The 24,578-nt window shown below is 44.5% G+C and overlaps 2 protein-coding genes across 4 annotated transcripts; one reads left to right on the top strand and one right to left on the bottom strand.

The window, feature by feature from the left end:
• Nucleotides 1-10,846: 10,846 nt before the first annotated feature.
• Nucleotides 10,847-14,292, top strand: LOC125516294. Its single transcript, XM_048681778.1, has 2 exons — nucleotides 10,847-13,795; nucleotides 13,887-14,292. The coding sequence occupies exon 1, from the start codon at nucleotides 11,299-11,301 to the stop codon at nucleotides 11,938-11,940; it is 642 nt and encodes a 213-aa protein (XP_048537735.1). The 5' UTR covers nucleotides 10,847-11,298; the 3' UTR covers nucleotides 11,941-13,795; nucleotides 13,887-14,292.
• Nucleotides 14,293-15,956: 1,664 nt separating this feature from the next.
• LOC125516293 (protein RRC1-like) lies at nucleotides 15,957-24,247 on the bottom strand. Of its 3 annotated transcripts, none has more exons than XM_048681776.1 (18): nucleotides 24,007-24,247; nucleotides 23,438-23,512; nucleotides 23,201-23,333; nucleotides 23,003-23,048; nucleotides 21,679-21,730; nucleotides 21,460-21,600; nucleotides 21,067-21,186; nucleotides 20,805-20,970; nucleotides 20,578-20,690; nucleotides 20,382-20,453; nucleotides 19,452-19,673; nucleotides 18,928-18,986; nucleotides 18,761-18,839; nucleotides 18,528-18,665; nucleotides 17,813-18,037; nucleotides 16,954-17,732; nucleotides 16,676-16,848; nucleotides 15,957-16,476 (listed from the first exon to the last, which is right to left on the bottom strand). In XM_048681776.1, exons 2-18 carry the CDS (start codon nucleotides 23,495-23,497, stop codon nucleotides 16,211-16,213), a joined length of 2,844 nt encoding a protein of 947 aa, XP_048537733.1. In that variant the 5' UTR covers nucleotides 23,498-23,512; nucleotides 24,007-24,247; the 3' UTR covers nucleotides 15,957-16,210. The 3 variants fall into 3 exon arrangements, with proteins under 3 accessions (XP_048537733.1, XP_048537732.1, XP_048537734.1); XM_048681775.1 differs by having other exon boundaries at nucleotides 23,988-24,196; XM_048681777.1 differs by lacking the exons at nucleotides 23,003-23,048; nucleotides 24,007-24,247.
• Between the last annotated feature and the right edge of the window lie 331 nt (nucleotides 24,248-24,578).

The following is a 24,578-nucleotide window of genomic DNA, read 5'->3' as shown; positions in this document are numbered from 1 at the left end:
AACGTGAAATAGAAGAGAACAGAGAGGGAGATCCAATCTCGGAGGGGCTCCCGCCCCTCCGCTGCCATGGAGACCAAGGACCAGATGGGGAACTCTCCTCCCATCAGGGGGAGGCCAAGGAAGAATAAGAAGGAGGGGGCTCTCTCCCCCTCACTTCCGGTGGCACCGGAGTGCCACCGGGGCAATGATCGGGACGACAATCTACATCAACAATCTTGCTACCGTCAACACCAACTTTCTCCCCCTCTATGCAGCGGTGTAACACCTATTCCCCCGTTGTAATCTCTACTTAAGCATGGTGCTCAACTCCATATATTATTTCCCAATGATCTATGGTTATCCTATGATGTTTGAGTAGACCCGTTTTGTCCTGTGGGTTAATTGTGATCTTGGTTGGTATGATTGTATATTTTATTTATGGTGTTGTCCTACCGTGCCCTCCGTTCTCGCGCAAACGTGAGGGGCCCCCGCTGTAGGGTGTTGCAATATGTTCATGGTTCGCTTACGGTGGGTTGCGAGAGTGACATAAACTTAAACCCGAGTAGGTGGGGTATGACATATGGGAATAAAGAGGACTTGATACTTAATGCTATGGTTGGGTTTCACGACCTTAATGATCTTTAGTAGTTGCGTATTCTTGCTAGAGTTCCAATCATAAGTGCATATGATCCAAGTAGATAAAGTATGTTAGCTCATGCCTCTCCCTCATATAAAGTTGCAAGAATGATTACCGGTACTTGTTATCGATTGCCTAGGGACAAATAACTTTCTTGTTGACACAAAACCTTTTACTAAACACCTAACTTTTATTATCTTGCAAAGTACTTCTAGTTTTATTCTTGCAAAGTAGTTCTAGGATCACACCTACAAAATAGTTTCATACTCCCTCCGGTCCTTTTTACTCTGCATATAAGAATTGTCTGAAGTCAAACTTCATAAAGTTTGACCATATTTGTATGGAAAAATATCAACATCTACCATGGTAAAGTTATATAATGTGAAAATTTAATTCATGTCGCATCTACTGATATTGATTTCACATTATGAATGTTGGTATTTTTTTCTATAAAGTTGGTCAAACTTTACGAGGCTTGACTTCAGATAAATCTTATATGCGAACTAAAAAGGACCGGAGGGAGTACTTGTTTCCGATAAAGCAAACGTCAAGTCTGCGTAGAGTTGTATCGGTGGTCGATAGAACTTGAGGGAATATTTGTTCTGCCTTTAGCTCCTCGTTGGGTTCGACACTCTTATTTATAGAAAAAGGCTATAAACGATCCCCTACACTTGTGGGTTATCAAGACCTTTTTCTGGCGCCGTTACCGGGGAGCAATAGCATGGGGTGAGTATTCTCGTGTGTGCTTGTTTGCTTTATCACTAAGTAGTTTTTATTTCCTGTTCTAAGTTGTTCTCTATCTTTAGTTATGGATATGGAACACGAAACACCAAAAAAATTAGTGGTACTTGCTACTCATGGAGATGGGGAACCTCCTAAAACCCTCAATGCTCGTTATGTGAAAAATATTATGCACTACTTTGATAATCCTAAGAAAACCCCATTCAACTTGATAATGGGAGTAACGTTGGATCAATGTGAATACTTTAGGGATTATCGCTTGACTCAAAAAGGAAAAAAATTATGGGATCAAATTGAAATGTTGCAATGGTATGCTTGGAATCTATGCTTGAGATATGATTATACTTGTTGCTCTAAGATTGAAGTTCCACACCTTTCCTATTCATGCGAATTTAATGATAATGAAACATTGGCTTCTTATGCTAGAGGTATATATGATTATTATGATGTGGAACGGGTAGAAGAATTTGTTGCTTTTAAGGGTGCTTATGAAATTGAATATTTGTTTGAAAAGTTTGAAGATTTTGATGATTCAGTTTATAGACCTGAAAATCTTGTTATCCTTAAATATTTCCATCCTTAAATATTGATATGATAATTATAAATACAATTATGATATTGATGTATTTATTGAGAATAACCCCGCTATCCAAGAAAAGACTAATATTTTGTAGGAGTCTATGGAAGAAGGAATTCATGAAACGGTGAGCTCATTGGATGAAAAAGATGGTGAGGAGAGCGTAAAACAAAAGGAGGAAGAACGGATTAGCTACCCATGCCCACCTTCTAATGAGAGTAACTCTTCAACTCATACATTATTTAATGCCCCTTCGTTCTTACCGAAGGATGAATGCCATGATAATTGCTATGGTCACATGGATTCTTTTGAAATATTCCTTTTTGATGAACTTGATGCTTGCTATGCTTGTGGCCAAGATGCCAACATGAATTATGCTTATGAAGATGAACTTGATATTGTTCCTTATGTTAAGAATGAAATTGTTGCTATTGCACCCACGCATGATAATCCTATTATCTTTTTGAATTCTCCAAACTACACTATATCAGAGAAGTTTGCACTTATTAAGGATTATATTGATGGGTTGCCTTTTACTATTTCACATGATAATTTTGATGAATATAATATGCATGTGCGCCATCAAATTCATATCATGCATTATATACTGGTGCGGCATGCCCCACAGCATTATCGCGGCCAAAGGAACAAATTTTATAGCCAAGAAGTTCAAAGATTATTGCAGTCAGCGCAATATCAAACTTGACTTTGCTTCTGTGGCACATATGCTGTCCATGGGCAGGTCGAACGGGCCAATGGATTGATCCTCGGTGGTCTGAGACCGAGGTTGGTGAAATCACTGGATAAGGCCGATGGGGAGTGGATTGAAGAACTTCCATGCGTCCTCTGGAACCTGAGAACAACGCCATACCGGTCTACTGGCTATACTCCATTTTTCATGGTATACCGTCCTCCCCAGTGACCTCGAGCATGATTTCGGTCACGTATCTTGTTACAGAGCTGGAGCGTCAGGACGATATGGATGCACTGGAGGAAGCCCGGGAGATCGCAGTGGCTAGATCGGCTATCTATCAACTCATGCTCCCCTGCATCGTACTGTCGATCCGGTCGAAGCTATGGTTGCACCGGCACCACGAGTTCCGTTCCGGCGAGCTGCGGCTATCCTAGTGCCTGCCATCACCACCATCTGACGTGGCTCCATCCTAGCTTTGCGTAGCGCCAAACCGCACGTCCAACCGATGTCTGTAGCGTCATTCCGGTGCATCTCCGCCATGGGAAATGGTCGCCACTGGCTAAATTCCAGCGAGCTGACGTGGCCGGCTTAGTGGTTAAGCATCCGGTTAATTAGACCATATGAAGCTGACATGTGGGACCCATGTGCTAGTTAATTAGCCAAATCCTTGTAGTTAGAATTATTGTTAAACCGAGTAGGCCCCACTGGTCAGGTTTGGCCTGGATGACGCATGCTTTGACCGAACCCACTGTCAGTGAGTGGCTGACTAAGAGATGAGAGCATCCAGGGGCGGAGCTGGGCCCCGGGCACCCAGGGCCCAGGCCCGGGGCATGGAGTTTTTTCAAAGCTATTACCAATATAGAATTCGGTATGGGCCCAGGTTGTAGCCCAGCCCACATGCATAATGCTCTTCCAATTTTCGAACTGTAGAGCGTCGTCCCACATGCACGCACGACAGGCTGACCTACACACGCACACACCCAGAGGATCAGATGCAGCCGCCGCGCGGATCGACCTCCGCCATTTGCCGGGCTCAACCCTAGCCGCGCTATCAGGCCTGGTAACTGTTGGAGATCACCTGATGAAGCACAGTGATATTGTGTTGCCCAGATGCGTGTCCGCCGTTGATCTGTGATCCAACGAAGCCTAGAAGACTTTACCACTTCGCTACCGAGCTGCGTTTACAACCGTAGATCTTCATCTGGACGGCTCAGACCGTTGTCAACTTACTTTTAAAAGTTACCGCATTGCTTTTACCTGCTGAACCTGTTGCTTTCTACTTTTAGCTCTGAATTCTCTTTATAAACCCTCCTCCGGCTTTTGGAGAGGGGATCGGGATTATTCTGGGCTTGGCCCTTGTAGCCGCCGTGTTCCGGCAGGCGAAAACCCTAGCTAATTGCTTCAGATCTGAGTGAATTAACCACCAAATTTCCCACCAATTTCCTTGTGTTCATTCAATTTCTTGCAAATTCAGAGACAGCTACTACTAGGGCATGTCAAGTGGTATACAGAGCGTTGGTTGTAGTCCTTGGAGGCGGGATTTGAGCCCAGATCCAATCTGGCCCCCCGATCTGGCGTGGCGGCGGTGTCGGCGGCGATTGGCAGCAGTGGATCGATCGGCAGCAGAAAGGTGGAGTCGTGGTTTCTGAAGAACAATTCTTCAGTGCAAAATCCCACCCAACCCTCCCTTCAGTGTTGTTTACTTCGGCGATTTGGTCTCTTTCCAATCTGATGGGTGCAAGTGAACCAGAGTGGTTGGTTACCGGACAACGGGTGTAAAATTCTTCCGTCCTTGCAAGTTTCATTCTTATACCTAATCTGCAAGTAATTTCCAACAAAAACCCTGAAGACATGGCAGGTGAGACGCAAGATACCGATTGTTTGGAGCTTGAATCGCTGTAACTTGACATAAAAACACTCAGGCAAGAGCGCGAAGAGGACAGAAAAGAGTTCTACCATTTCACAGACTCTGTCAACAAGAACTCCGCTAGCATACAGAAGAATTTCAAGAAAATTCAGATTTCCTTGCTGAAGTTAACAGTAGAGCAGTCAGTCGACGAAGAAGAGGAGGAGGAAGAAAGACCAGATCCGCTGTCAGGGCAAGGAAGCACGGCTATACCTCTAGGAAGGCCAAAGCAACTCCCAAACAGCCACCTTGCCACTGAGAAACATGACCCTGCAACTGGGGGATCTGCTGTTCGGGTTGACAAAGCAACAGGCAGAGAGCTAAACATGGACGGCACGCCAAAGGGCCCTTATAGGCACCCTAATCACACAGCTAACAAGCAAGACTTCCACACCCATCAGCAACAACAAGGTTAGGTCCCAAAACATATCTTGATAGTGGACGAATTACCTGAAGCAGAGGTCAGAAGAGAAAGGAACAGACCTTATACACCTGAAGTTCGAAGAAATCTCCTTTGTGTTAAACCTGCAAAGTTAAACATTGCTGAATTCGATGGAGTTGATGCAGACTCTTGGAGACAGAATATTGAACAGTATTTTTCAGCTGCAAGAACCCTAATCGAGCAAAGAACTGAAATAGCAGTTTCATATTTAAAAGGTGAAGCTATCCAATGGTGGAGAGGTACAGGGTTTATTGTTCATCACACTCCGTGGCACAAATTCTGCTCTGCGATCACACAAAGATTTGCAGTAACATCTGTATGTGAGAATGTGAAAGCCTTCCACAAGTTAACACAACAAACTTCAGTTGCTCAGTATATTTCAGAGTTTGAACAACACATGAACTTGATGAGGAGGGACAACCCTGCAATACCAGATGACTATTATATGCATAGTTTCATTGCTGGGCTAAACCCTTACATCCAAAGTCACCTGGAATGTTTACAACCTGCTGACATGACCAATGCAATGTGGTTAGCCAGAAGAATTGAAAAGTCTTGTCCTCCTACCCTCACTCAGAAGCCTCATGTGCCCAACTACAGAAGAGGAACTACAGGAGAAATATATAAACATGTACTCCCTGCAAGTACATCTCCTGCTGCTGTTATACAACAAGCTAGAGAAAAGGGCATTTGCTATAAATGCAGAGAACCATGGTTCCCAGGACACAAGCAAGTGTGCAAGATGTCACCAAAAGCACAAGTTCAGGCACTGCAAGAACAAGGGGAAAACCCTGACATTATTTACATAGTAGATGCAGAGGAGCTACATTCAGATGGGGATGAAGAACCTCCTGACAACCAAGAATTAAAAATCTCCATGCATGCTGCTACAAGAGTACCTGAAGATAAAAAGAAACACACTTTTACTCTCCAGGTCCAAACTGGAAAAACAGTGGGTCTAGCTTTGGTGGACAGTGGACGTACTACTACTTTCATCTCCCCTGCTCTTGCTTTACAATCTGGTTGTCCAGCCACACCAGTGAAACAAGTCCAAGTAACAGTTGCTAATGGGGGTAAATTATTCAGTGACTTTTCTCTCCACAAAATCAAGTATAGCATCCAAGGAGTAGAATTGGTATCTGATTTCAGACTGTTGAAACTCACTGGATATGACATCATACTGGGAGCTAACTGGATGTATCAGCACAGCCCTGTCACTTTTGATCTTCCTAACATGAGATTGGGGATCAGACAGCCCAATGGGCAACAAACTACTTTCATGGATGAGAGTTTGCCCACTAGCCCTTGCACCCCTATACTGCAAGACATGAAAAACATACTTGATGACATGCTGACTGGAGCTTTGATGTGGATGCAACCAGTGCAGTTGGAAACCATACACGACTCTGTCCAAAAACCTGGAATAACTACATTATTAGAAAACTTCAAAGATGTTTTTGCAGAGCCCACTGGGTTACCCCCACAAAGAGAATGTGACCATGCAATCAACCTTGAACCTGGAGCCCCAGTGATAAATCAGAGAGGATATAGATTGCCACATCATCAGAAAAATGCATTGGAAGAAATCATTAAAGATCTTCTCCAAAAAGGGATTATCAGATTAATTCACAGTCCATATTCCTCTCCTGCTATTTTGATCAAGAAAAAGGATATGACTTGGAGGTTATGCATTGATTACAGGAAATTAAATGCACACACAATCAAGAACAAATATCCCATACCCATGATAGAAGATCTCTTGGATGAATTGAATGGAGCAAAAATCTTCACCGAACTAGATTTAAGAAGTGGGTATCATCAAATCAGAATGAAAGAAGGAGACATAGAAAAAACTGCTTTTAGCACACACATTGGTCTGTTTGAGTTCTTGGTCATGCCTTTTGGAGTGACAAATGCCCCCCCCCCTCCTTTACAGAACTCATGCACACTGTATTGGGGCCATTACTAAGACATTGTGTACTAGTTTTCTTTGATGATATCATCATTTTTAGCAAGACCTACAAGGAACACTTGGAACATGTAGCCCTGGTATTGGAAGCACTCAGAAAACATTAGCTCTATGCAAAGCTCTCTAAGTGCACCTTTGCACAAAACAAAGTGGAGTACTTGGGCTATGTGGTGACTGACAAGGGAGTATCTACAGATCCTGCAAAAATAGAAGCCATAATAAACTGGCCCACACCTCAGAATGTGACACACTTGAGGAGTTTCTTGGGATTAGCAGGATACTACAGGAGGTTTATTCAGAATTATGGACTGATTTGCAAGCCACTATTTGATGCACTGAAAAAGGAAGGATTTCAATGGACTGACAGGCAAATGACTGCTTTCCAACAACTAAAAACCAGGATGACTTCTGCACCAGTCCTTGATTTGCCTGATTTCTCCCTTCCTTTTGTTTTAGAAGCTGATGCTTCTGGATATGGAATTGGAGCAGTATTAATGCAGAAGGGACAACCCATTGCTTATATGAGCAAAGCTCTAGGCCCTAAAGCTGCTGCCTGGTCCACATATGACAAAGAGGCATTGGCCATCATTGAAGCACTTAAGAAGTGGAGACATTATTTTGCTTCATCCTCAATAATTATCAGAATTGACCAGCAGAGTTTGAAGTACATACAAGAGCAAAAATAACTGAAGGGGTGTAGCACAAACTCCTCATTAAACTCATGGGGTACAAATTTATAGTGGAGTACAAGAAAGGCAAGGAAAATAGAGTAGTCGATGCCCTATCTAGAGTTAAATATGCCCTGAATGCCCTGGGCTCTAGCACTGCAATTCCCTCTTGGATTTCTGAAGTGGTGAACAGTTACAAAGGAGACACTAAATGTTCTGACTTAATTGCTAAATTAGCAATAGATCCAACTGGCCAACCTCCTTATACTCTCACCAGTGGAGTGCTCAGATACAAGGGAAAATCATGATTGGCAACAAAAGTGAACTGAAAAATTCCTTGCTCACTTCTTTTCACAAGTCTGAATTAGGAGGACACTCTGGGGAAAGAGCAACTTATCACAGATTGAAAATCATGTTTACTTGGCCTGGCATGAGGAAGGCAGTGCAAACCTTTGTTCAACAGTGCCCTGTCTGTTAATTGAACAAGGCCCAACATGTGCACCCCCTGGCCTATTGCAACGCCTCCTAGTTCCAGATTTTGCTTGGACCCACATTAGCATGGACTTTGTGGAAGGGCTGCCCAAATCTGAACATAAGGACATGATACTGGTTGTAGTTGATCGTTTCACTAAATATGCTCACTTTGTGGCCATGAGACACCCCATCACTGTAAAGAGAGTAGCACAAGCTTTCACTGACAACATATTCAGATTACATGGCCTGCCGATAGTGATAGTAACTGACAGAGATAGAATATTCACTAGTCATCTATGGCAGCACTTGTTCAACAAAATGGGAGTCAAATTACACATGAGTACTTCTTACCACCCCCAATCAGATGGACAAACAGAAAGAGTAAATCAATGCCTTGAGAATTACTTAAGATGCATGGCTTTTGCCCATCCCAAGAAATGGCACAGTTGGCTGTCAATGGCTGAATGGTGGTACAACACCACTTTCCATACCTCACTAAAAATGACTCCTTTTCAAGCTCTATATGCCAGACCTCCTCCCCTGATTGCTGAACTGATGTTACCACCAGTGGAAGGTGAGGATCACCAAGCTGAACTGGACAGAGACACAATAGCCCAACAGATCAAGGACAATTTACTCAGAGCACAAGAGAGAATGAAGTTCTTTGCTGACAAGAAAAGATCTGGGAGACAACTGGCTGTTGGAGATATGGTCTATGTCAAATTGCAACCTTACAGACACACCAGCTTGAGCATACACAGACACCTGAAACTTCACTCCAAATACTATGGGCCTTTCAGAGTCATGGAGAGAATTGGAGTTATGGCTTATAGACTCCTCCTGCCCGGAGGCTGTCAACTTCACCCCACTTTTCATGTAAGCCAACTCAAGAAACACATTGGTCCTGAAGCTGTACCTAACCCCAAATTGCCTCTACTTGATGAACATGGCAACATGCTCATCCAACCTGAAGCACTGCTTGAGCGACGACTAATCCCACAAGTCCACGGAGACATTAGCATTCCAGTGGTACAGTGGCGTATCAAGTGGCTCAACCTACCAGTGGCAAATGCCACCTGGGAAGATGCAGCTTTCATTCAGAAAATATTCCCTGCTTTTCATCCTTGAGGGCAAGTCTGATCTTCGTCGGGGGGAATTGTCAGGCCTAGTAACTGTTGGAGATCACCTGATGAAGCACAGTGATATTGTGTTGCCCAGATGCGTGTCCGCCGTCGATCTGTGATCCAACGAAGCCTAGAAGACTTTACCGCTTCGCTACCGAGCTGCGTTTATAGCTGTAGATCTTCATCTGGACGGCTCAGACCGTTGTCAACTTACTTTTAAAAGTTACCGCGTTGCTTTTACCTGCTGAACTTGTCGCTTGCTACTTTTAGCTCTGAATTCTCTTTATAAACCCTCCTCCGGCTTGTGGAGAGGGGATCGGGATTATTCTGGGCTTGGCCCTTGTAGCCGCCGTGTTCTGGCAGGTGAAAACCCTAGCTAATTGCTTCAGATCTGAGTGAATTAACCACCAAATTTCCCACCAATTTTCTTGTGTTCGTTTGATTTCTTGCAAATTCAGAGACAGCTACTACTAGGGCCTGTCACGCGCTACCAGCATTCCCCCGCGCTGTCGTCCCGATCCGGCGCCGTCGTCCCATGCTGCTACCAGTCCATAACCGTCCGCCATGGGCCATGGCCGAGCTCCCGGCCTCCCTCCGGCCTCCATCGTCTTGCGCGCGAGCCGGGAGCCCAACCTCCGCTGCGCCCCGAGCGTCGTCCGCTCCAGGACGAGGCCGCCGTGTTGTTGCGGTCCTACCGGCTGCTAGGTAATTTTCTGACCGAGACTGTGCATAGTGCGTATATACTGAATAACTGAAGTATTTAACACTGAACTTTTGAGATGATATTTAACACTGAACCTAGGACTGCATTGAACTGAAATTCAATGGAAAAAAACTGTGTGTGTAGCAGTATGTATATGTCTTGCATGTATTGCTGAACTGAAATTTAAATTTTTTAATGAAATTTGGGACATATATAAGTGTTAAGTTTTTTGGAATGTTAGTACACGGTTATTTTGGTTAGTAAGTGCAAAAGTTTTTCAATATCGGCCAAAAAAAATGTTTTGGCCCGGGGTTTGCTTGAATCCTGGCTCCGCCACTGAGAGCATCTCCAGTTGAGCCCCCAACAGCCCCCCCCCCCCCCCCCACACACACACAAGGCCCTCTTTTAGCGCCAGTGCAGAAAAAACGGCCCAGCCGCATCCCCAGGAGCCCAATTTTCGCCGTTTAGGCCCGAAACTGGCGCCGGCGAATTCAGGCCAAACCCGGCGCGGGGGGGGGGGGGGGGCCCGGGGGCGCCGGGGGAATCGTTTTTGGTGCGAAAGAACGGCTGACCCGCCGAGTCAGTGACCACGGCGCATCATCGTCCTCATCGCCTCGGTTCCCGCGGGGAATCAATGTCAAAGCTGACGCGATGCCGCACCGGTCAGCCTCCATTGATACCTCACGGGCGGCGCAGTGAAGGCGCGGCGACGCGCGTCTCGCCCGATCCTGCCACGCGTACACACGTCGGCTGCCCTCCCATCACCCACGCCCGGCTATAAAAAGGCCCTCCCTCGCCGGGGAGCACACACACTCTCGACCGAGCTCCTCCTCTCGCCGCCGACACCCCTCTCGACCGAGCTCGCCTCTCCGCCTTTCTCCCTGCCCACGAGCATGGCCGAGCGTTACCCAGGCGACGCCGCGGCGGCTAACGGCTTCAGCCGTCGTCACCTGCACGAGGACGAGGCGCGGCTCCTCTAGGAGGCCGACTACTCGGCACCGCCGGACATGCAGGTGCCGGGCATGTGGAAGCTGAGCACCGGCGGAGTGTCGGTGCCACCGGCGCTGCCCGGCGCGCCGAGATCGCGCGCATCCGGTCCTCCTTGACGGAGGAGGTGCGCAACCAGCCGAGGTACGCCCCCGACAGCAACACGCTGTGGACGGTGTACTTCAAACGCCGCCACGCCGAGCAGCTCGCCTCCTCGAACGGCGTCGAGCCCCGTGGTCGCCACAACTCCCAGGGACGGCGCCAATGGTGGGGCGTCCCCGGCTGCACCCTCGAAGCCGTCCTCGAGCACATCGAGGCCGGCAACACGCCGCGCCTGGAGTGCCCGGCGCCTCCCACCTTCTCACGCCGTCGCGGCAGCTCATGGACGCCGCGGCGGATGGAGACGGCGACCTCCGAGCACATCGAGGCCGGCAACACGCCGCGCCTGGAGTGCCCGGCGCCTCCCACCTTCTCACGCCGTCGCGGCAGCTCATGGACGCCGCGGTGGATGGAGACGGCGACCTCCTCGTCGTCGGGCTCTAGCTCCCTCTCCTCCGGTTCGCCGGCACTCCGCCCCGTCAAGCCGGAGCCAAAAGGAGACGCCACTCGGGCGTCGCAGGTGCGGCCTCATCATCCACGACGGTGGACGCCCCTCTCCTTCTTCCCGGCTCGTCAGGCCGAAGACCGAGCCAGGGTTGCTCCCCGTGAATTAGAGCACGCGGACATGACCGCCGCCGACGAGACCGCCCTCAAATGGGCGAAGGCGCACTGCGTTCGCGAGCAGGTGGAGCGCCAGCGCCGCGCCCTCGAGGAGATCGCCGCGGATGCGTGGAGGGTGGCGTCGTCATCCTCGACAGCGACGACGAGGACGCGCCCGGGTCGTCCAACCCCCCGCGCATCGGCGACGCTGGTCAGGGGTCCAACAGGGACGGCGGCGACTACACCCGGTTCTACAGGCTCCTCGGCATGTAGAAAGCGGGGCTTTTCGGCAGCAGCGCGGCGACGCAATAGTGCTAGGCGTTTTTTTAGTTTAGTTTAGATTTATGTGTTTAAGTTTTTGTACAAATATCAATGAAATCGCGACGAATATGCGTCGTGTTTGGCCGAACTTTGGCCGAGTTTATTTTTCAAAAAGGGGGTCGTGGGGTGGCGGTTGGGAAACCGACCGCCCCCACGCCGATATTATCGCCCCTGGGGGGCCGAACGGCTGGAGATGCTCTGAGTAACCCAAGGTCAATGCTGGCAATTCTACAAACTAGTCCAAATACCTTTTCCCTTGATACTTGAACATGAGTAGATAGTTCCTGATATAAGTCTTGCGGAGTATATTTGTAGCTTAATTAACTTGTTGCGGAGGAGACCACTAAACCCAATGGTGGTTTCTAAGTGGCTACAAATTAACTTGTTGCAGAGGAGACCACTAAACCCAATGGTGGTTTCTAAGTGGAATTCAATGTCCACTAAGAAGGGTCGTTGTATCTTCTTTCAGGCCTCTTGTGCCCCTTTTTAAACTTGTCTTTAGTAAGACATATTTTGCTTCTGCTGATGCTTGTTGTATGTTGGGTCATGTGACCTTTGTGTGTAAATAACACTGCTACGATTTGCTCTTTAGAACCTATGTGCTTCGAGTCGTAGAGTTCGTGTTGCGAACTTGTGATACATGTTGTTTCCGACACACTGCATGCATGATAAGTGCACGTTGTGTGTAGGGGTTTGAATTTTGGGTCGTGTACTTGTTAGCGGACTTTCAATACAGAGGAGTATCGCATGTGTTATGAGAGCTCGGGAGTTTGTCACACCACGCCAGGTGCTGACGCTCCAGCTCGGACACATCGAGCAGACACATGCACTGGGAGCTCGGGAGTTTATCACGCCATGCCAGGTGTTGACGCTTCGGTCCAGTTGCATTGCATCAACTATTGTATGATCGTTCCTGATTGAGTTATATGGCCTGGATCTCGGGTCGGAATCTTTGATGTGCAATTGCTAGCAGTCGATCAAATACGGGGTGAAGCAACTTGACTATGCGCTGGGGATTCATTCCCAGCCCTGCATAGTCCTTGTATGGTAACGATGGATTCCCCTACATCGGTTGATGTGATCCCGATGTAGGACTGCTGGACCATTGTTCCTGGCTCTCCGAGAGTATTTGGCGCCCATGGAGCAGTCTGTATGGCTGTTATTGTCCGGACGCGAATCTCGACTTCCTGTATGCTCCACTACAGCTAGGTCAAAGGATACTGCAGCGTTGTAAACCGATGAATTTTCCAGCACAAGCGGGGGTATATAAAAGTTCAGAGCATTCTTCCTACCCTTATCATTTTTTTCATGTACATGTGGTGCTCGATGCCTCAATGGTCATACCATTGATATTCATGTTTTTGTTGTTCATCTTTTGATGTTAAACTGCTAAGAACTACTACTTTATTATGTTTATTGGTTTATCTGGTTCGTCATTTATTACCAAAATTATTTGTCTGTGATAAATCTGAACATTCTGTTTTGTTCTATTTCTAAAGGTGCATAGGGGGAACAAAACTTTGTAGCTAAGTACAATTCCAAATGCTGAAGTCAATCCTTTTTATGAATCATTTTTGCTGACACATAATATCCTTTGGCCATGAGAATGCAGGATTATGCAGAGTTGTTTTTATTATTGCCGGAAAAACTATTCCTATGTAGTGCTGTGTGATGGCTTTCCGCATATTATGCTAATGTTTTTGTCCGAGGCTTGGCCTTTCGTGACGGTTTGTTGCTGCAATTCCAGACTAACCATGTGTGATTCAACGGTTGAGAAAATGGAAATAGAACTTCTGACTAAAGTTGGGGGTGTAATGTTTGGACATTATGTTACGCAAAAATGAAAACCCTTTGCATAGAAAGAGGTACTTGAGGTACAATCTTGCTTTATTCAGATGCATTCCCAACTTCTAGTAAAAGTTAAAGATAATTCTTTGCTTAATGCAGCGCCATCCAATGTTGTAGGTGAGAGGAAACACAACAGAATCTGCTACAGTTGAATAAGGTGAGCACATGAGGTAGGGCGCCAGGAAATGGTGGAGGAATGGAGTTACAACGCAGCACAGCTACGATGGCGAAGCTTCAGGAGGAAGAAGGATTATATAGGAACGGAGGATCAGGAGATAGATGCCAACTTGTCTTCTAGCAGGGTGGGGATGGAATGCGCAGTAGTTTCCAAAGAGAAGGAAATAGGAAAAGGCCGGCTTTTGCCATGGCGTGGTCAACAAGTGCATGTGCATCGTACTTAAACTTGGGTTCATAAAAAAATTAATCCTTCTTTTTCGAGTTAGGGAGAAAACAAACCTGACTACTATTTTCTGGACGTACAAATGAAAGTTGAATGAAATGTACCGGACAACATTTTTTCTTCGAAAGGGAATGGTACCGGACAACATTTCAAATGTAGGGTGGAAGGAAGGCCTATCTCTATCAATCCAACGGTCAGAACTCCCAATTATCGTCGAGATGGACTCCATGGTGGCCTTGAAGATGATTCAAGCCCAGGATGAGGACAGATCCTTATATTCAACCATTATTAGAGAGATTCGTCATTTAATGTCTCTTCGTAGAACTCATATTAGCTTTGTTAATCGTTCTCAGAATAAAGTTAGCGACAGTTTAGCGTCGTTTGCGAGGGTTGAAGGAAGAACTATGACTTGCCTTGGGTCAGGACCTTCAGTTTTCCTAGAGTTAGCTCTTGCAGATTGTAATCATATTGATTCTGAGTAATACAAGTCTTCTACCCGCAAAAAAAATGTAGAGTGGAACAAAGAATTATGAAATACTCCTTCTGTATTTTATTTGTGAATCTGAACGCTCTTACATTTCTTTACGGAGGGAGTACGAAACGTGAGCGCTCTTATATTTTTTTATGGACGGAGTACGAGACAAAATTTGACTCGCAGGAAATGACAAGCGTAAGGAAGTACTTCTTCTGTACTGAAATACTTGTAGTTGGGGGAACTTGTACTACTTTTCCTTAGCTATGAGTATTTCGGTACAAAGGTTATAAATAGGGAAGAAATGCATATCTCAACCCTGAACTCTTGGTTTAGTCTAATTTACAACCCGAACTTCAATACCGTTTAAATTACAATCCGCAACTCTTAAAACTGTTCAGGATTCAACCCTTTCTCCCCCTGACCGGTTTTGACCCATTGACGGGAGGAGACCAGCATGGCGGATGTGAGGGAGTCACGGCCTCATGAACAGAAGACCCCATCGGCCTGCATCAACGAAAATAAAATCCACCATCGGGCTCGTGGTTTACAAAAACAACTTCCTGTAGATCCTGATCTTCAAGGACCCAAATGCACCTGGCCATATTACATTCGAGCAGAGAATGAAGCTATGAGTTATCTGATCTGCACAATCCACAAACACTCCAAGAAATTGCTCAGAGTTTTAGCAAGAGCTGCCCTACGAGGGTCACATTGATTGATTGAAAGGCTTGAAAGAAAACATAGTTCGGAGAGGGGATTATACCTGTTGATACCGGATTCCAAAAATGTGTGCATCGTTCCCCACAAGACAAGAACCTTTATTTCAAAATAAAAAAATTTATTCGAGTCGGAAATGAGAGATTTTTTGTTAGTCGACATGTTGTGATGTTGCAGCAAGTCTGCTGTCGGTAACGATTGCTGAGCCAACCTCCGTAGGAAAATTTTGACCTTAACAAGCACAACTGTTTTCCACATCTTAGACCATGCCTTTGTCTAACCTTGGAACTAGATGCATCCGCGCGCCCCTCTAACCACACCTCACGTCTGTCTTTAGTATCAGCTAGCATCCAATAGGCCGATCTGACTGAGAAAAGCATAGAGCGAATGATCTTAATATCCATGGGTAGAAACGTCTGGGGTCAACCGATCAGTATCCCACTCCACATTGGCTGTGAGCGGGGGTTGCAGCAAAGGCACACAAAATCTCGTGGGAGCAAAGTTTTGTTGCCATACTGGTTAATCGGTTGGAGCGGATAAAAACGAGAAACAAAGAGAAGGGCAATTCATAAAAAACCTTAGCACAGCAAATCCATAAACTTGCAACCGATGCCATCCAAGTTCATTAAGCCGCGGTCCATGACGACAATGGGCAGCATTTCAATCATTCAAAGTCAACATTAGATGTTTGATAACACTACTTCTGTTCTTGAAACTACAAAAAATAGTTCCCCAGCTGACCCCATTACAAACAGGTTCGTGGAGCCCATGTATGGCGCATTTAGGCAGCCCAGCTCATATGAGTGCACAGCAGGTTCAGGCAAAGGATGAGTGCCCAGCAGGTTCCGATCACCTTCCGGTTCTCCTGTCCTTTTCCCGGTCTCTGCTGCTCCTATCGTGGTGATCATCCTTCCCTCGGCCTGAGTTTTTTTCACGCGCCCTGTCTCTCCCGGCATCATTGCCATGCAATCTGCCTCTGCTGCGATTGTACTCTCGGTCTCTATCCAGTGATGACTTCCTTGAAGGACTACGGCTCCTGCTCCGGCTGCGAGGCCGCTTCCTGGAAGAATCACATGCATCATCCGCCCTTTCTCTCCGTTCCAATGATAGTCTCTCTGGAAAACAGAACAATGTTTATCTTATGAGATACGCACCAGGATAACAAAAAGTTTGAGTTATAACTTGGGTCGTTATCATTATCAGATGAATTACTAAGTGAGCTACAAAATAAGTAATAGATGGATGGATGTGCGAGAGAAACGGCATTTCTATTATCAAACAAACAGGGTATTCCCTTCCTGACTTCTTACATACCAGAAGACCACCTGTTGTTTGCACCATCTATTGAAGACAAACCATAGTCTGATTGAAGGCGCCTACGGTGGCTGGCAACCTTCCTCTCGATCTCCTCCATGCTATGCAACCCCTTCTCCTCTAGAGATTCACGATACTGCATTACAGCAATCTCAATCTGCCTTAGCTTCTGCCTGTAGATCAAAAAGGAGTTGCTACTGTAAGTAAGAAGAATGTGCAACGTAAATCAAATGGTAGAATGATTAAACATTTGCTTTTGGAGAGGGGTGTGGGTGTACCTATGCTCTTCATCCACAATTGTAGCTGGGTGGTGAATTGCCTGATCGGTACTAATTTCGGTTGTGTCCACTTTCCCAGAATCACCAACAATATCACTTCCAGATGAATAGCTTAATCCCAATCCTTGACCGTTTATTCTATCTTCATCATTGTCGTTGTCCTCTCGGTTCCATTTAGAAGCTGGCAAAACAGGATCAGCTTTCTGCTTCTTGCTTGAAACTTGTTCAGGTTCAGGAGATACGCACTCTCTAGAGCGTCTTTGGCCTGTTTGCATACTGTGACGAGAGAGCCCCAGCATATCTGATTCACTGTCACCAGTACCATCTCCAAGCCTACGAGCGTTCAAACCAACATCCTCTCTTCCAGCTCTATGCGGTTCGCCTTGTACATATTTCATGGCAACGTCTTTCTGATATACTTGCTCCTTCTCAGCCTCTTCCAAGCTGAGCAATCTGGCAACCATCGTCTCTTTACCACCGCAAAGTGAGAGGCCATTATGCCTACAACGACGTTCAAGTTCAGCAAGTGGAAGACTCAACAGCTCCTTCGTCGCCGCTGCCTTTCCTGTGGCCAGGGCACCATCTTCATCAAGCCTAAACCCATTATTATCCTCAGAGCTAGTTTTCTTTTCAATTTCTGGTGCATCACCACATAGAGAGTGGAACGAGGTGACCCCAGAGTTGCCTGGTCTAAGAAAGGTAGCTTTTAGCCCATTCAGATATGCATCAGAAAACAGGAACCAGTCTGCCCATACTTGTAGAACTTTCAAAACCCTCTCCTGCAAAATAATGAATTATTAGTAAGAACATCAAAGGAAAACAGTTAATCTCTGCAACTCGAGAAATCTAGCAGCATTACCTTCAGAGCTTCAGCAGTAATCCTTCCTGTGATACTGCAATACAAGTCATTGAAGCTCTCCATGACATCAGGTATAGCAGTCTCAAACTTGGTTCGAAATGCAGAGGCATTCTTCACAGGAGCACTACTGTTATGAAGGATGTCGGACACTAGCATAAGCCGTGCAACCTTAGTTGGGATAGGTGTCTCCTTGAGTGTCAAAGATTCTACAAGAACCTCGACAATCTACACAAAACAAGAACCAATGTGTTCTCATGAAATATGAAGAACAAAATATAATTGAAGTGCACAACAATATTCAGTAGACCTCTGAAGTGTAGTTCACGACAAATAAATGACATCAAGCAGAGAATAAAACATGTACAGTTATATATAAGACCAGATGGTCCTGATAGTCAAAATGTATCACTATATGTGTTATATTGTTTATTTACTCTCCTTGGACATAAATTAGGCCTCATCAAAAGCATATGTTTAAAACAGATAATTCATCAAGCTTGCAAAGCACAACCACAATCAGGTTTACTCATAATGATCAAGCTATTAGCTAACTCAGAGTGGTCACAAGTAATAACAAGAAAGAGCTATTAACAGGACACGTGAGATCAAATCAATCAAAACAATATAACAAACTCATAATCATAAGCTATAGATAATTCAAGGCAAAAAGAAGAGAGGAATTAGCTGATTAGGTCAAATGTGCAAGGGGTACTACCTCTCCAGCAGCATCAGCATTATCCAATGCAAATCCCATAGCCTCCCGTATCTGACTTCTCTCTAATGTCAATGCACGCAGCATGTCCTCAAATTCATCACGTTGTGTCTCGGTCAATGTGCGCTCCACTTCAACACGCTGGAGAATGGAACACAAATTAATCATGTAATGGACACCATCTAAAAGAAGGCAAAGTAAAAAAGAACATCTGACAAGGTCCAACCAAACCTTACCCTGGTTCTACCAGCTGCAAAAGTAGATTCTTTTTCACGATCAGGACTTCGGCTGGATGGCAAAGCAGGTGGAACCCATCTAAAGTAACATATTTAATACAAAATTGTCAGATCATCAATGAACACGGTTACAAACACATAATGGCACTGTTTGCCGTCACTATTACCTTCCACTTCCTGTAATCATGATAAATGGTTCTGTTCGCCATCGTTGTAAAGTATCGCCCTGCGTTCCAATATCACAAGAATTTATATTAGTGTCATATTGGTAGAGTGATCCCCATATAGCTAGCTCATACATGTGGTTTGCATATGTAAGAAACACATGTATCTGGTTCCTATAACGGTCTTATATTCAAGCCAAACATTAGTAGACTGCCGAATTTTACAGAACAAGCTGATCAGGACATACTAAGAAGGAAAGAACATAAATTTCGTTGAACTAAATAATTGTTCATTTGGAGCAATTACTAGGTACTCTCTTTGCAAAACATATACACTGGTAAAATGTCGTAACGATAAACAAAAAATATGCATCTGTATTGCAACCAAAGATAGCACATACAGACAGCTTTACTATCACCACGTGACCAAAATAACGGAGATTGAATGGACAGAACATAGACAGTTTTCTATTGTTAGATCATAAAGATAACATTGAAAATGTAGAAGTACAAACATCAATTGATACCTGAGCGAATGAGTATAACCGCCAAACATAGTATGTGTGTTCTTTAGATTTAAGATCAAACAAGAAGTTAAATAATGCTTTTCCTCGTCCTCGTTCCATTATAGCTTGTTCAAAAGCACATCCGCCATCAAGTACATGCAGGGCCATTGTATCAATCACATGCCGAAGATGTGAATCATCTGGCGGAGCAACCATTATATCAGGAACATTTGGAGTAAGCACCTGTCAAACCAAATGAGTCAGCAAAGTGAAATTACATATTTGACTAGAAAACTAACATGCCAACATCCTTATCGATGCAGAACTTATTGGATTCTATCTAGGCTAATGAAACACTACAGAACATAGCTGGCAAACTCACATGCAATTCAGTGCTGGTAAAAGGTTTAAAAATCATATTAAAAATTTGACTGAAAACAGTACCTGACCCGATCAGTTATTGGGAGGAACCGGTTTTCTCATGAATGGTTCCAATATGTATAAATTTGTAACACAATTTTTGAATTTGACCAGGGCATTACTATTCGACCATTCAAATTCACATTTTTCTCAGACTGGGATTATTTTCCAGGTAGTCATTAGGATATATTTAATCATTACCCCAGTGATGAACACATGTGGAAGGACTACAAAATTAATGCGACACTGAGAACAGACGAAAAGATATTCCATAAGTTAATTCGTACGCAACAAGGGAACATAGAATTTTCTCTCATTCCATAGAACTCAAGCACTCATGTTTTCTGAAAAAAATTCTGAAATGATATTATGATTTATTATGAAAATGAACCATTCTTCATCCTTCAAAAGGTCTCAATGAAAAACATGGGAAATTTTTCAATGATATTGCTTTATTGCAAGGATGGCATGGATATTAAGGCCACAACACAGCACAAGGACATTTGTAATAATAACCAAAAAGTCACCAACCAGCTCTGAGGTTTGCTGTGTAACAGATGCAACAGGTGGACCTCCAGGACCAGATATGATGACAGTACCACCCTGCATAACATAGAAATACAAAATGTCATCAACAACACGAAAACACCAAAAACGTGCAAAACTACTTGCAACTTCCACAAAAATTACAAGTATTACGTAGGGACTTTGGGATGAAAGAATCAACCTCCTTGTTTCTGATAGCCATGTGTCCTGGAGGAGGAGCAGGTAGTGCTTGTGATGGAAGAGCAACAGATTTCCCCCACCCAATCTTCAGCTCATAGTCATACACAACAACACCTGAGATAAATAACTCAGTAAACTAGAAGCAGGAATACTAGTAGTACTTCAAAAGTATGAATACGTTTCAGGTTCCTATAATATGACATCCACTATATGGAAGTGCACAGTAACCTTGCATTTCATCCTTGGCTGCCTGTCCTTCTGCTCTATTCATGAATGCAACAAAGCCACAATGCCTTTGCCTTTTGCGTTCTTCTTCTGTTCGAGGCCACATGATCTTGACGCTTGCAATAGGTCCAAACCGACCAAATGTCCGCAGAAGAAAATTCTCATCCACCTAACAGCATATGGTTTACATTGCACGGTTAAGATAATCATGATGCATGTACACTTAAAATTATGTCTAGACAGAACAAGTAGTGGGGAAATCGACCTTAGGAGAGAGATTGCCAACATATAAATTTGTGGTTTGCGGATCTCCATCATCAAATGATCCTGGCAGTCTCCCAGTGGGATCAAATTCATCTGGTAGTTCATCAAAACGGCTAGAGGGCTGCAGGAAATGGCTTCAAGCATCAGTATACAAGGACAAACTACAAAGATTCTGAGAGGGGAATGGGAATCAATCACAATTTTATCTTATCAGCTGGAAACATGTTAGAAAAATGTTTCTCCAAGTTAGCAAACAGGATTTATTTTCACATTCTAGTCGCCTAACAAGGAATATTTCAGCATATAATCAAAATTACCCAATCATTTATTTCATATTACGTCTAGTAGAACGAACCAAAAGCTCCACTCTAACATATACTAAAACAGAACCTACCACGGAGGTGTCACCATGTCGACTGGCACGTTCTTGATTACGCCTTTCTCGAAGCTCTTTCTCCAGCTTCAATTCCTCCATGACAGTGTCTATTGCCCGTGGCTTTCCTCTTTCCTTTTCCTTTGGCCGCTCATCTTCCTTCTGCAGGTCAAGGTAATGCTCAACTGAAGAACCATACTGACTACAGACGCAATCATGAGAATAACGTCAGCGACAAACCTTTTTCTCCGGTTCTCTCCCAAATGAGGGTGGCACAAAAGATGGAACATACCTGGATAAAAATATGCTATGTATAAGGTATGTATTACGCTCGTAAGTTACTATGCCGCATATCATTTGTACACTAGATGACATGGGGTTATGGATAACAGCAACAGCAAAAGGATATTTGAGTAATTAAACAAAAAAATACTAATTTACTCTCTACAGGGCTATTTCAGGCATTCTTATTGAACTGCTGAAACTTTCACCTTCCACTAATTTGTGTGCTTTCTCTATTCAAAATCATGTCAATCAAATATATGTGCATATTTTATTAATTTCCCCACAAGTTTGAATCCATTCTAGTTTATATATAGGGAGTCTAATTTATCCTACCATCGGGCCATGCCTCAATGATTCAGTGGAAACCACAGAACATTCTTAACTTATGATAGCATGGGACGCGAGACAAGTAAAAGTCAAAGTAAAGCTCCAATCTGCATTGCAGGTTAAGAGTACCTACATTTTTCCACGTTTGAATAAAATAATAATATAATTAGTTGAAAGCATCGGGTTTTGAAGCAAACTCATATCAGAATTAGTAAACGTTCGCTGCAACTAACAAAATTCTATTGCTTGAATTTTGGAAGTTGGTTCAAGATTCTAGGGGAGTACAATCAGCATCATTGACATTGAAAACTTCACAAAAGCCTGACACATTTGGTAGTTATTACATTAATACCATCAAATATGGCATTTGCTGCCAATGAATTATTATTCATACAGGTTTTACAAATTTAGAGTTATCTCACAATTAATTCCACTTTGATAGAAACAACATGGATGCTCTCTCCATGGTATGTGACTCTAAAAAGTCATGACCAGATTACTCGTGTACTATAAACAAAGCAGAACACAAATTTTGTACCCCTAATACATTATCAAGATCTTGAGCATCAGGTCAGCGCAACGATGAATAGCTATTTTGAGGAAGCGCAACTATAGTCTGCACTACAGCATAAATGCAGGTGCATTATGTGTCATGAAATGAGATGGCATGGCTGTTCATAAGGCCAGACAAGACTATTTTCTTCTTCAAACCATGCATATTTTAAATGCATTCAGAACTTGGCAACAAAAGGTAAATAAACTAATAATTCAGGAGTCATAATTGTAACATATAGTAAATTATAAGCCAGAATATATCATCAGGCGTTTTAAAACTGCTCATGCTTGGGCTCTGAAGTCCCATTTCTGGGTATATCAGCACATGATGTCTAAAGATGTAGCCGTGGTGCCACAGGATACCATCTTCTAGAAATCAAGTATTTATTTCAGTTACCTACTGCCCTTCTTTGGAACAGACCCCCTATCTTTGGAATTTCCACCTGTCATCGGCGAATGAATAAAAAGGGCAGCCTCTTGATTAATTGGAGCAATAAAAAGAAACAGTGCATATATCCATCATGATTGATACTGAAACTACAAACTGGAAGGTAACCATGGCAAAGTACAGGAGAATGAAACCCCTATCACTAACCTTCAGAATCAGCTCTCAGCTTGGCATTGGGGTCGATAACACCCCCTCGGACAAACTTTGACCCAGATGCGCTTTCACCCTCAAATGACTTGACAAACTCCGCGTACACACGCGCCGCTTCATCTTCCTCCCTCTTCACAATACCAAAGAGTTAAACTCAGATATGAACCAAAAGTGTGTGCAGAAAGCAAAGTGAAGTATCTCAGGAAAGGTTTAAAAGGGACTCAAACCCCTGACCTTCTTCCTCGCCTCCTCGTTCTCCTTATGCCGATTGAACGGAACCTTCTTCGAACTCATCTGGACAATATTTGCCTGCAATCATCACCAGAGGGTGTCAGAATCCGACAACTTCAAATATTTCTACTGCCATATACGCCATCAAAATAAAATCTACACCACCACATAAGAAAACACGCAGGGAAACACATGAACGTGAGGACTGAAGTCATAGTGGTCACTCTTGTGCTAAGAGCAACAGTTCCCAGACTCCCGCTGAGGGGCTAAGCCCAGGCACAGGCAGACCCACCCCACCTACACAACCTTACGCACGCGCTAAAGCGCAATGCGACCCTACCAACGCCAGGCACAAACCCTAGCTCAGTCGAACCCCAACTTTTTCAAGGGGGGGGGACAAGCTGATGTTAGATCAAACCGGGTCAAATCGACGGCTAACTGGGGTAGATTCAAGCGTCTCAGGAAGTAATAAGGGTATGCATTTGATTGCTCGCAGCAACGAACAAGGAACTCCTAGAAGTATCCAGGCGCAAATAATTTAGGGCTTCCGTACCACCGAGAGAAGAACTCGCCTGGACGGATCTCCTGTCCGCTCCGCTCCACGCTAAGGCAGTGGGCGGCGCGGCGCGGCTCGGCTGGAAAGGAATCTCGGGCGCTTCTTCTACGGCGCCGGCGGAGAGACGATTTGGCGACCGCCTGAGTCGGGAGTCGGCCACGGTAGGGGGGGATTGGGGCCGCTGGGAGGCATATATTGGTCAGGGACTCGGGAGCAAGGTGTGGACCTACACCGTCCGTCCGATCAAGAGCCGGTTTCCAGATCAACCACCTACAGGCTATACAGTCAGGGACGGACACGGGCAGATAGGCCGAGGCCAACCACATGTCCAAATCCGAAGAAAACCCTTGTTTGAGAATCCAAAAAATATATTACTACTTGTGCGTCTTAAAATGTGTTCCCTCTTGTAAACTAATACTGGCAAAAAATGCCCGTACGTTGCACCAAATATAAAATAAATCTCATAGTTCATATGGTATTCAAATGTTTACCTATCATGGTGAATAATAAGATTTTCCAATTAAATTGCTTGTGAAACTCATAAATATCCACTTTATGAAGATCTCATTATATTTCAAAAGCTCGTAA

This window comes from Triticum urartu, chromosome 6 (genome assembly GCF_003073215.2).
Source record: "Triticum urartu cultivar G1812 chromosome 6, Tu2.1, whole genome shotgun sequence".
In the NCBI taxonomy this organism is placed as follows: domain Eukaryota; kingdom Viridiplantae; phylum Streptophyta; class Magnoliopsida; order Poales; family Poaceae; genus Triticum; species Triticum urartu.
Note: the sequence above shows the minus strand (reverse complement) of the source record. Positions and strands in the feature narration are given on the sequence as shown.